This window comes from Microtus pennsylvanicus, chromosome 15 (assembly GCF_037038515.1).
Source record: "Microtus pennsylvanicus isolate mMicPen1 chromosome 15, mMicPen1.hap1, whole genome shotgun sequence".
Taxonomy (NCBI): Eukaryota; Metazoa; Chordata; class Mammalia; order Rodentia; family Cricetidae; genus Microtus; species Microtus pennsylvanicus.
Window position 1 is genome coordinate 2,638,927 of NC_134593.1, and position 12,877 is coordinate 2,651,803.

The window sequence follows — 12,877 nt, forward strand, 5'->3', positions numbered from 1 at the left end:
AGGGCTTACTGAGCTCTCTTTAGGTCTTGTATCCAATGCCCAGCTCAGAAAGTGGCAAGACGGAGCTCACGAGTCCCCTGCAGAATGAAACTAAGCAGCACGGCAAGGTGTTCAGGTTCTCCAGACTCTGTCTTTCCCTACCTCCACTTCTCTCTACAGCGGTTCTCAACCTTCCTAGCGCTGCTACCCTTTAACACAGGTCCTCAGGTTGTGGGGACCCCAACCATACAATTATTTTCACTGCTACCTCACAACTGTAATTTTGTTACTGTTATGAATCATACTGCAAATATCTATGTTTTCCGATGGTCTTTGGGGGTCACAACCCACAGGTTGAGAACTGCTGCTCTTTTCATCACCTTATATCAGACCCTGGATTCATTGATATAATTTTTCTCTGTGTCTTTACTCAAGCTGTTCTCTGACCATGGAGTGCCTCTCTGTCATCACTGTGTTGGGTTTACCTTCTCTGTAATGATTTCCCTGGGGCTATTCCATCCTAACATCGACTCCTCTGAGTCTAGCAAGAACTTTCTTTCACTACTGTTTCTGTTACAGCACCCACCAACGTTCTGAGTCACAGCTAAGAAGATCAATCGGGGCAGGAAAGCAGGGGTCTTGAGGGCAGACGGACTCCTGGTGTTCCATGTAGACTTAATGAAACATAAAACTTAATTTTGGAAAAAACCTTAAACACAATCCGGTACCAACTTACTTTAAGGTCTTAGTGAACAAACTTGCCCAGGGTCCTAGGCTACTCGAGGTGACTCATGTCCCACCTTCCACATTTTCCTCTAAAGCTGTCGTGCTCAGTGAAGGTCTGGTGAAGTGAAATGAAATTTCATTGCTAAAATGCTGAGTACAAGCTGGGCGGTGGTGGCGCACGCCTTTAATCCCAGCACTCGGGAGGCAGAGACAGGTGGATCTTTGTGAGTTCCAGGCCAGCCTGGTCTACAGAGCTAGTTCCAGGACAGGTTCCGTATCTACAGAGAAACCCTGTCTCGAAAACCAAAAAAAAAAAAAAAAAAAAAATGCTGAGTACACTTACCTGTCCTTCTAGATTGTGGCTCAGAGGGGTCTCGCCTTCCAGAGGAGTATCTGAGCTCTGCGATTTTATGCTAGGTGCTTGCTGAAACAAAAAGAAACATCAAAACTTGGACTCTTTCATAGTCTTCATAGCAGCAGGGACATTAAAACGCAAAGCACATCAATACAATGCACCGAATGGGAGTTAATACAAGCGTCCACTTAAAGTCTACGAGCCTACCAAGTCCCCGGGCCGAGCCCGGCCTTCTATCTCCTTGTCTTTCACTGCTTTCTCTTCTTTCAGATTCTTGGAAACAGGTTTCGACAGTGGGGAGTTTAGACCCCCTGCTTTGTTATTGTGAGCCAGATGGTGCCCAGTGTCCCTGAATAAGCTGAACAAACATTTGGTCTGAAAGGAAGGAAAGGAACAAAAACAAGTCATAGGTAAAGGGGCCACCCAAAGGGGTCATTTTCTCCAGACCATTTCAGCATCCCGAACAGAGACCCGAAGAACCTCATTACATCCCTCACTTGTAGAACACAGAAAACCACAGAAAATCAGTGTCTTCCCTGCTATTTAAAGTGGTAGGAGGAGACCTCACAGCTGTACTTGGTGTTGATATACTGCTCTGCCTGCATGTGTTGCTGCAGGCCAGAAGAGGGCACCAGATGTCATTACAGAGCCGCCATGTGGTTGGTGTTGGAGTAGGGCCTGCTGCTTGTTCATCCGGGCTAACTTAACCCTAAAATAACCACACAGAAATTGTACTAATTTTTTTTTTTTTTGGTTTTTCAAGACAGGGTTTCTCTGTAGCTTTGGTGCCTGTCCCGGAACTAGCTCTTGTAGACCAGGCTGGCCTCGAACTCCCAGAGATCCGCCTGCCTCTGCCTCCTGAGTCCTGGGATTAAAGGCGTGCGCCATCACTGCCCGGCAGAAATTGTACTAATTAAATCACTGCTTGGACCATTAGTTCTACCTAACTCTCACATCCTGATTTAACCCATTTCTATCAATCTGTATATTGCCACGTATCAGTGGCTTAACGGGAAAGATTCAGCATGTCTGTCTCTGGCGTGTCCACAGCATTCCTCTCTAACTCTGCTTTCTTCCTCCCAGAATTCCATTTAATTTTCTCCACCTACCTAATTTCTGCCTTATCAAGGGCCCAAAGCAGTTTCTTTATTAACCAATGAAAGCAACACAAAGACAGAAGGACCTCCTACACCATTGTGGTTGCTGGGAATTAAACTTAGGACCTGTGGAATAGCAACCAGTGCTCTTAACCTCTGAGCCATCTCTCCAGTCCCTGGAATCATAATTCTTGTTATCAGAAAAATTTTAATCTTTGACACACGATTCTGAATTACTTCAGTAATTAACTCATTTTTATAGAAGAGACAATATTTGTCTAATTGCTATTCACTAATTAATTTATAATTGAAAGAATGAGGCAAGTTTAAAGTTCACAATAAAACCTTGGTATGGTTCAAACCACAGTTAAGTTTGTCATGTTTTCTAGGGGAAAGTAACCCCTGAAAAGTTTAACAATGTATTATGTAATCATTCTAAAGACAGGTGTTTTTCTCATACAATACATCCCTACCACAGTTTCCCTTCACTCCAGTCCTACCACTGCCCCCACCACGCACCTTCTCCCTCTCCCTGATCCACTCCCTCTCCATTTCCTCTTTAGAAAAGAGCAGGCCTCATGGGGAGCTTGGGGGAGGGCTGAAGTGGGGAGGGGAGAGGCAGGCAGGGAGGGCAGCAGAGAAAAATGTAGAGCTCAATAAATATCAATAAAGAATTTTTTTAAAAAGAGAAAAGAGCAGGCCTCCAAGAAACAACAGCCAAACAGGACAAAACAAGATACAATTAGACAAGGCAAAAGCCCTCATATTGAGACTGGACAAGGCAACCCAATAGGAGGAAAAGAGTCCCAAGGGCAGGCAAAAGAGTCAGGGATATGCTGCTCCCACAAAAACCCCAAGCCAACACCCACAACACATATAGAGAAGGCCTGCACCAGTCTGCACCAGATCCTCTGCATGTATATCATGGCTTCCAGCTTAGTGTTTTAATGGGATTCTTGAGTGTGTGAACTAGTGGGTTTCTGATTCTTGTGGGCTCTATTGGGCTCTTTTCCTTCTGTTGGTCTGTCCTGTCCAACTTTGATGTGATAGTTTTTGCTTTATCTTATTATACTTTATAAAATGAATGAATGAATGAATGACAACCTAGCCACAAGGGTAAATAAAAGTTATTTATAGCTGTCATTTATAGCTGCTGGGAGAGGAAAAATTAGTTTTCTCCCATGGAGTGACACTGGGAATATCACTCACTCCAGGGCAGGCCTCAATGTCCAGAAGTAGCTGGCAACATAACGGACTCCACAATTTTTTGTGTACTTTTATTTGACAGCAGTTTGGTGGTTTTGTTTGATTTTCCTGTTTGGGTGTTTTTTGTTTTGTTTTGTTTTGTTTTATTGGTTTTGGGGGTTCTGTTGTTATAGTTGGGCTTTTGTTTTTTTGAGAAAAAAAACCAAAGTTGGTGGGTAGGGACAGGGAGAAGATCTGGAAGGACTTGGGGGAGGACAAGATTATGACCAAATATATTTAAATTTAAAGACTGTTTTAACTAATAAAATTAATTTTTTTTGAGACAGTGTTTTTCTGTGTAACAGCCCCTAGTTGTCCTGGAACTTGAACTCACAGAGATCCACCTGCCTCTGCCTCCCAAGTGCTGGGATTAAAGGTGTGCGCCACCACCGCTAGGCAATTTAAATTTTCTTTTTTTTTAAAATTTTTTTATGATTTATTTATCTTTATTTTATGTGCATTGGTGTGAAGGTGTCAGATCCCTTGGAACTGGATTTTCAGACAGTTGTGAGCTGCCATGTGGGTGCTGGGAATTGAACCCGGGTCCTCTGGAAGAGCAGTCAGTGCTCTTAACCGCTGAGCCATTTCTCCAGCCCCCTTAAATTTTCTTAAATTTTATTTGTGTGTATGTATGTATGTTGTGGAGGTCATCAGACAACTCTGAAGAGAAGGTGACTCCCTGCCATCTTGCGGGGTCTGGGGATCAAACTCAGGTTGTCAGCCTGCCTGCAAGTGCCTCTACTGTCTGAGTCATTTTCCAACCCAAGTAAAAATAGTAAGATAAAAAACATCCATGTTCAGGCCTGCCATGGTGGCACACATCTTAAATTCCAACATTTGGGAGGCAGAGTCAGGCAGATCTCTGTAAGTTGGGAGGCCAGTATGGTCTACAGAGTGAGTTCCAGGACAGTTAGGACTACATAGTGAGGCTGTATCTCAAAAGACAAAGTTCAAGCTCTTGAAATTTTGGAGGAATCTAAAACTGCAAAAAATAAAAATGTATGCTGGCATGTCCTGTCACCTGGAAGGCAGAGGCAGGAAGGTTGCAAGTTCAAGAACAGCCTGAGCTATAGACGAGAAACTGTGTCTGTTATTACAAACACGGTTAACAACCAGGGCATGGGGAGGCTGGAGACCCAGCTGGAGACACTAAATTGACTCAGCACCAAAATGACTTATAGAAGTGGCTGATTAAACCCAAAGACAGGCAGAGGAGGTCTCTTCCCAGGACACAGTGTTGAATGCCATATACTGACTGGTTCTAGATGTCAGCCGCACAGCCGTGACCAGCACACAAATGGAGGAAACATTAGGATGACACCTTTATTACATTTATTCTTACCTTTTCAAAGACTGTACTGTCCAGGTAGGGATGAACATGAAAAGCCCCCCTTATCCTCTTCACCCCCGGATACAAGAGTGGGACCATGTTGACGTACGCCACGCCATGAAACGAAAGCTGATTTTCATCATCGGTCTAAGGGGACAGGAGCAGAGGCATCAGAGCACAGCGCAGCGAGGCAGGCAGTGTGGAGGCTGCTCTACGAACAAGCTCTGCCAGGTAACCAGTTGTAGGTCTTGGCTCAGTCATATAGACACTTGGGACCTGCCTTCATTTCCACTAAGATGTTGGGTGGTGGTGGCGCACGCCTTTAATCCCAGCACTCAAGAGACAGAGCCAGGTGGATCTCTGTGAGTTTGAGGCCAGCCTGGTCTACAGAGTGAGTTCTAGGACAGGCAGGGTTATATAGAGAGACCCTATCTCAAAACAAAACAGTTTTCATTGTACACATTCCTTGTAGATGGCACTGTGTCACACAAGGACATGTTTAGTCGAGTATGAATATGCACTGAGCGCACTCTTCCACACACCCTTCCCCTTAGTTCCTTTGGGATTAAAGGCATGAGCCACCACCGCCCAGCTGACATTACTTTATTCTTTATGGCTGAAAAAATTTCATCATGTATTTAAAACCACGTTTTCAAAGCCACTCCTCTGTGGTTGAGGGCCTGGGTTGGCTCCCTAACTGCTGTTGTGAACAGTGATGCGCCAGTATCTCTGTGCTGGCTGACAGTCATTTGGGCAAATACTCAGAAGCCGTACAGCTACAACAGATGTTAGATCTATCTTTAGTTTTCGAGGAACCTCCACACTGAATTCATTGAGGTTGGACTACTTTCCGTTCCTACCAGTAGTACCATAAGGCTCCCTTTTGCTCACTGTGGTGGTAACATTTTTGTTATACAAAAAAGCCTTTATCAAAACCAAATCAAATAACTTAGATGTTTATTAGGCGCCTGTTACAATCTGTGTGTCATGCTAGGTTCAGTGCAGGCCATAAGCAGTATGAGCCCACCCTCACAAAATTTACACACAAGGAATAAAGGCGAGACACATACAGGAAAATGACAGAGAGCATGCCCACAAAGCTATGTCTTCCCAGCACTGTAGCTTATCCATGAGTTTAGAACATTCTGTAGGTAAGTCTAAATTTACTAGACTGAATGGATTACTCATTTTGACCTAGATAAAAATGACTATTTTTTTATGGTACCTCTGGTAAGAACATAGCAAAGGGTCAAGGGGAAATAAGTATCTGAAAATAAGGCTTGAACAAGTATTTGTGAGCAGCAAGGAACTTCAGCGGTCAATCATCCAGGTTTTCCTGGAACACACCAAGAAAGTCCAAGGCAAAGAACCACAGACTGGTTGCATTAGGAAAAACAGTTGCATAAAATCAGATTAGACAAAGAGTAACACATTTAATTTGATTGGTCACTTCTAATTTTGAAAACTGAGATGAAGGCTGTCTCTGTTGCCTAGGCTGTTCTCCAGCTCTGGAGCGCAAATGAGCCTTGTCTCAGTTTCCCGGTTGCTGGGAGTCATGGACAGAAGCCTCCATACCAGCTTTACTTTGGTACATGTTTACCTTCTCAAGTTTGCCCGGTTTCCCTTTAGGTACAGTAGCCAAAGGCACTCTTGTGATCTCCACAGGCCAGAGCCGGCAATCAGCGATTCGCTTCTGGAAACTGCAAACGAAAAACCAGCCCGTCAGAACCACACTGCAAACACTGGCTGTTATGGCTTAACAGGAAATCTTCTTCTGTAGAAAATAATGAGGACAAGGAGCTTGGGTATGACTCAATAGCAGAGTCCTTGCTTAGTCTTAAGTATAAAGTCTATCATCCAGAAAGTAATGAAATACATGTGGGATGTGTGTGTGTGCGTGAGAGAGAGAGAGAGAGAGAGAGAGAGAGAGAGAGAGGGAGGGAGGGAGGGAGGGAGGGAGGGAGGGAGGGAAGGAGGGAAGGAGGGAAGGAGGGAAGGAGGGAAGGAGGGAAGGAGGGAAGGAGGGAAGGAGGGAAGGAGGGAAGGAGGGAGAGGGCGAGGAAGGAGAATGACTGTCTTATTAGGCAGGTGATTCTTCATTGGTTTTTGCGACAGTCTCAGTACTATGGCCCAATGTGGAGGCTGGAAAATGCAGGCTCACTTCCACCTTGTCTGTGAGTTTGGAGCTTGGTTCAAAAAAAAGTTTTCTGCTTTTTGTTGTTGCTGTTTTTTGTTTGTTTGCTTTTTTGAGACAGAGTTTCTCTATAGCTTTGGAACTGTCCTGGAACTAGCTCTTGTAGACAGCCAAAGCCAGCACAGTAACCAGGAAAAAAACCTAAATAGCAATTTTGACAAATTACTGGAGACTAAAAATTGAAAACATTCTAGGGAACCCAGATGTAAGGGTTGCCTCTTATGGATGTTAATTGCAGGAGCCCTGCAGGGCCCCAAAGAGAAGAGAAATTTAAAGCTTCAGGGATGGGTGGGAAGCAAATGTTTTGAAATATCCTTGAGTATTCATTTTTATTTTTATTTGTTTTTTTGTTGTTGTTGTTTTGGGTAGGGGGTGTTAAGTTGGAAGCGTAACCCCTAGCCCCCAGGCCTGAGAGTTGTATTGGTCTGGACAGCATGCCAGGATTTGGTATTTTTGCGTTGGCAAAGAGCTCGCGTTAGGAAAAATTCCTAACAGAGTTATTTTATTTTTGAGAAAGGGTCTTGATTATATAGCCCTGGCTACATATACCAGGCTTGTCTCAAACTCTATCTCTGTCTCACCAGTGCTGGGTGGGATTAAAGGCATGTACAAACTTGGCTTTTTTTTTTAATAAGTTGGATGGTGGTGGCAAAGGCATGCAGATCTCTTTGAGTTTGAGGCCAGCCTGGTCTACAGAGTGAGTTCCAAGACAGCCAGGGATGCACAGAGAAATCCTGTTTGTTTGTTTTAAGATTTATTATTTAAAAGAAAAGATTTATTATTTATTATGTATGCAGTGTTCTGCCTATATTCTTCCTTCAGGCCATAAAAGGGCACCATGTGGTTGCTGGGAATTGAACTCAGGACCTCGGGAAGAGCTGTCAGCTCTTAACCTCTTTCCAGCCCGAAAGGTCCTATCTTTAAGGGCCACTACCAGAGCCTTATGTGTTCTGAGAGTAAAGTTGGCTAGACAACTCCACCGATGTCCAGACTCTGTCTCTCACAACAGGTTGAAAGGGAGGAGAAAAGGACTACGAACTCCTTCTGAGAACAACAGCCTGAACCTACAACACAGAGAGAATTCATTCCCACCCCTCCAGCAGAAGCCTATCAGCAGCCGATGGCACTCAAGAGAAGCAAGTTTCATCAGAGAAAGCAGCAGAACCGAGTTCCCTCTTTCTAGGGCTCTTAGGACAGCCCAGAGAAGACAAGGTAGGAGAAATGAGCCAGAAACCAGAGGCGCAGCTGTGACAAATGTTCACCATATCCAGCTCCTAAACAGATCAAGACCAAACCTTACACTAAAAACCCTAGTCTTGACTTCCTATTTCCCCAAACCTAATGCCCAGATACAAATACAAGATTAAAAAGGGCCAGTGACTCAGTGGGACGCTCATGGTGGAAGAAAATAGATCCCAAAAAGTTTTCCTCTGACCCACATATATGTGATGAAGTGGGACTTCACAAAATTAGAAAGATATGAATTTGAAATATGGTGGCTGAGAATAAGCCACCCAGTGATGTCTGTGGGGTCAAATCATCCCCAGTCATGGACCACTGGACAAGTGGCGGGTCCTGGGCTTCTCAAGTTTCTACTGTCCTGAGTGTCACTCCCCACTGTCATGACTGTCATGTTCACTAATCTCATCTCCAGCCAAAATTTATCATGTAGTCAGTACAATTATCCAGCAAAAGGAGCCCTGTCTGGTGAGGAAAGACTGCAACCTCGGTTCCCATCCAAGTCAACAGCACCAAATGTTGTGGCTTAGTGGTGGGTGAGAATAGATGACAATATACAACAAACAAACCCACGTGGGTGTTGATGGGTATGAGCTGCCGTGTGGATACTAGGAATCAAAGCCTGGTCCTCTACAAGAGCAGACAATACTCCCTTCTCCTGGTCAGCTCTCTGGTCTTGGTGCTCACAGATCTGCCCTAGTCCCAAAGAAAAGAATGCAAAACTCCTTTCTACCAGAAGGCTATAGGGACATTTTTTCTAGCCTGGTGGCCTTTGCATAATCTGAGCAGCCGGAGTCATCTTGGAACCTTCTTCCAGATCCATCTCATAAACCTGTTTTTCTCAGTAAATCTGTAGATCCCATCTTTGCGGCAGGTGTCACATGGACTTTACAAAGAGTTTCAATGTAGTCACCTCTGCTCTGTGTTAAGCTTACTTTGTTCCTCAAGTAGATCTAGCCATGTTTTGTTGTGTACACAGGATTGAGTTAATCATTACAAGAATAGTTTTCAGCAGATTATGCTGTATTTAAATAAGCCAAAACTAGCCTGACAGTGGTGGCACATGCCTTTAATCCCAGCACTCAGGAGGCAGAGGCAGGCGGATCTCTGTGATCTCAAGCCTGGTCTACAGTGCGAGTTCCAGGACAACCAGAGGTAACCAGAGAAACCCTGCCATGTGGGGGAGGAGGGACAGTACCCAGCCTGCAGGCCTGGGTGGTTAGGTGTGCATTTTTCGTTCCCACCTTGCAACAGCAGAAGGGTCAAGGTAGCAGCGACTCTCCAAGTCCCAGACGATCCTCTTCTTGATGCATTCTGCTTGATTCCTAAATTCCTTGTCCTATGAAATAATCAGAGGGAATTTTCTGTTTATTCTGGGGGTCTGTGAGTGTTCTCAGACATGACAGCTGCTGTGGCTACAGGTCTGAGATAATCTCCTGAGATAATGCCATGTTTATATCAACCCATTACTAGGTGCCAAATGTTTATGCACAGAACCTCAGTCAGAGATTCTCAATTCAGAATATACATAAAAATCATGGAGTTTAAAAAACGATCTCCTATTGAGTGGCAGTGTGTACTTATTTATCTAATCTTATTAGAGTCCTGAGAGCAGCTGGCACAGGCTGTGTGCACCAATTCATTGCTTTCTGCTCTTGAATACAGCTGTGACGTGACCAGTAGTTCTCTGAAGTGACAGTCTGCCACCTGGTTCTGTGAGCCTGGGTTTCTTACGTCAGAATATTTTTGCCACAGTGACAGGAAGCGAAACTAATACACCACTGCCATTGTTTTGAAGAGATTTTCAGGGCTGTTTGGAGACGTCCCACCTCTCGGCATTCCTAGTTCTGAGGAGGTGAGGCAGGAAGATGAGGTCAAGGCCAACCGAGGGCTCAACAAAAGCTTTACAGATTTTAGTTTGGTTTGGTTTTTGAGATAGGGCCTAAGTAGACCAGGCTGGCCTCCTGGCCGGCCTGGAACTTGCCACTAAGTGTAGTCTAGGCTGGTTTGAAGATCTTTTGCTTCCTGAGTGCAAAGATCACAGGTATGTGGCATCACACCTGGCTCCTTTGCAGCTAATTTTAAGGTAAACCATGGCTGAGAAACAATTATGTAAACTAAAACATAAGATCCAAATATATAAAATAAAATGTAAATCTCAGGGAAGTGTGAATATCCACTAAACAAAGATGAAAAGACATTTCAGACTTTCAAATGTTGTTACCCTTACTGCCAGCTTATTAGAGCCAAGGAAAAGAACAACATCCTCATGTCGCTAGTGTTTCTGAATGTTCCTACTCAAGTTTGTCAACTAGTACAAGAATCATTTGCAATTACTTTTCTAAAAAAATTCTTGATTATCATTAGTAAGGAAATGAATAAGTAAATTAAAGTATGTCTATTCAATGTCATGTCACAAAAAGGAAAACAAATGAACATTTTTTAATGTAGTAATGTGAAAAATACCCAAGATACACTATAAAGTAAAACAAAGCACATTGTAAACTAGCCTGTAAAAATGATGGGGACAGTATCAAATGTGTGCACTAATGTCTATAAATGTGTGAGGCAAAACTGACATGCTTCCTTGCTCCTGATGTAAGCGTCATCTATATCCAGTCCTGCAACAAAAACAATACCATGAAATAAACAGAAAAAGAGGAGCGGCTTCTTGTTTGGTTCTTTGCTTGTTTGTTTTTTAGAGACAGGTTCTCTCTGTGTAGCCTTGGTTGTCCTCGAATTTGCTCTGTAAACCAGGCCTCAAACTCAAGAGATCTGCCTGCCTTTGCCTCCTGAGTGCTGGGAGTATGTACCAGTGCCACTATAACCAGGAGTAACTTCTTGATATGTTCTAGTTCTGGAATTACAATTGAATACTTCCCCAAAGTCTAGATTACCTAAAAAAAAATTAAAAAAAGATGTATATGGGTGCTTTGCCTATAGATATAGATGGCTCACTGTGCATCATGTGTGCCTGGTGGCCAGGAAAACCAGAAGGAGCATCAGGTCTGCTAGAACTGGAGTTATAGATGGTGGTGGTCATCCACATGAGTGCTGGGAATCAAATCTGATTTTTCTGGTTTTAGCGAATATGTATAATTCCCTTATATTTACAATTTATTTTATATATTTAGATCTTATATGTCTTAACAACTGAGTTATCTCTCCAGTACCAACAATTTTTTTTTAATTTTTAAAATTTTTTGGAAACAGGGTTTCTCTGTGTAGCCCTAGCTGTCCTATAATTTGCTTTGCAGACCAGCTGGTCTCAAATTCACAGAGATCTGCCTGTCTCTGCCTCCCAAGTGCTGGAGTGCTGAGATTAAAGTTATGAACAACCACTGCCAGGCTAAAGTGAAGCCCTGTCTTGAAAAAAAGAAGAAGAAAAACCATTCTCTATAAATCTTGCTATAATGCTGTCTGAATGTTATTTCATTACCTTTGGAGTCATCATCAAATGGAAAAGCTAATAGAAATGTAGCCCTAGGAACCTTTTATTGTTTTCTTTTAAGCACTTGTGTTTGATTGGTAAGTCTGTCCTGAAATCTGACCCTCTTCCTGTCTTTCCCAGGAAGGGACCAGGCTGTCTCTCAATCTCCCATGGTTGTGCTTATTTTGGGAGAAGCCCTGACAAAGCAACTGTTAAGGAAACAAGATGGGAACGAATTAGGAAGGAGACACATACATGGAAGAAGGACTTTTATTGTGTGTGTCTTAACTTCAAATCTTGAAATGCATTATTCTCGCTATAGTTTGGAAGCCGAATGTCTCTGTGCTAAAGGCCCCACAAGTGGTACTACTGGTAGGTTTGGAGCCTTTAGGAAAGGAAGCCGGATGGAGGCTCCTTAGGTACAAATCAGAGGGTCCAACACATCACAGTGTAATGTAGAACTCTAAAATAACTCTAAAGCCATTTCTGACAACTCTGAGGCCTCTCAGTAGTAGTACCCCCCTCCCCCGGGAACCAGGAATCTAACATTACCCACACACGTACTGAAATGTTGGGAACTTTCCATTTCCCTGAGTCTTTGTGAATGCTCTCTAGAAATTGGGCCAGATAACCTTTAAGATGTTGACTCAGTTCCTGATGTATGTGCCAGGTGAGAGGCCTCCTGGAGATTTGATTTGACTCAGCCCCTGGGAAAGGGGTCAGAGTGACCCTCAGATGTCTCCTCTTACCTGGCAACCACTTTCCAGCCCTTTTGAATAAGCCAATCATAATAGTTAAAGAACAACCCTCAGACACCCCCTTTACTTCTGTGGCTTTTTCCTTTTTTTTTTTAATTTTCGAGACAGGGTTTCTCCATAGCTTTTGGTTCCTGTCCTGGAACTAGCTCTTGTAGACCAGGCTGGCCTCGAACTCACAGAGATCTGCCTGCCTCTGCTTCCCGAGTGCTGGGATTAAAGGCGTGCACCACCACTGCCCAGCATTAGGAAAAGTCTTTTTCCTTTAAAAGTAGCCTGTACCAGCTATTTGGGGTCTTTCTGGCCTCTCTAATGCTGAAAGACCCTGTCATGACAGAATTAATAAAATCCTCATGCTTTTACATCAGCTGTGGTGGGAAAGATGGTCTCTTGGGGCGACTCCTCCTCGGTGATTGGACTCTAGAGTCCAACACCAGAGCCGAAGCTCCAGTGAACCACACAGACCTTTTCTCTTTATAAGTTATCTTGTGTTCATTATAGTAACAACTGAATAACATACTTATCTA

At 43.6% G+C, this 12,877-nt stretch overlaps 1 protein-coding gene across 2 annotated transcripts in view; it reads right to left on the bottom strand.

Annotated features, from left to right (window-relative positions):
• Cfap70 (cilia and flagella associated protein 70) overlaps nt 1–12,877 on the bottom strand; it is an 82,610-nt gene that overhangs the window by 38,646 nt on the left and 31,087 nt on the right. For both annotated transcript variants that reach the window (XM_075949509.1, XM_075949510.1), the window contains exons 8-12: nt 9,410–9,504; nt 6,333–6,432; nt 4,745–4,879; nt 1,268–1,435; nt 1,049–1,129 (exon numbers count right to left, since the gene is read on the bottom strand). In XM_075949509.1, the coding sequence (XP_075805624.1) occupies nt 1,049–1,129; nt 1,268–1,435; nt 4,745–4,879; nt 6,333–6,432; nt 9,410–9,504 (579 nt within the window). The remainder of the gene's footprint in view (nt 1–1,048; nt 1,130–1,267; nt 1,436–4,744; nt 4,880–6,332; nt 6,433–9,409; nt 9,505–12,877) is intronic.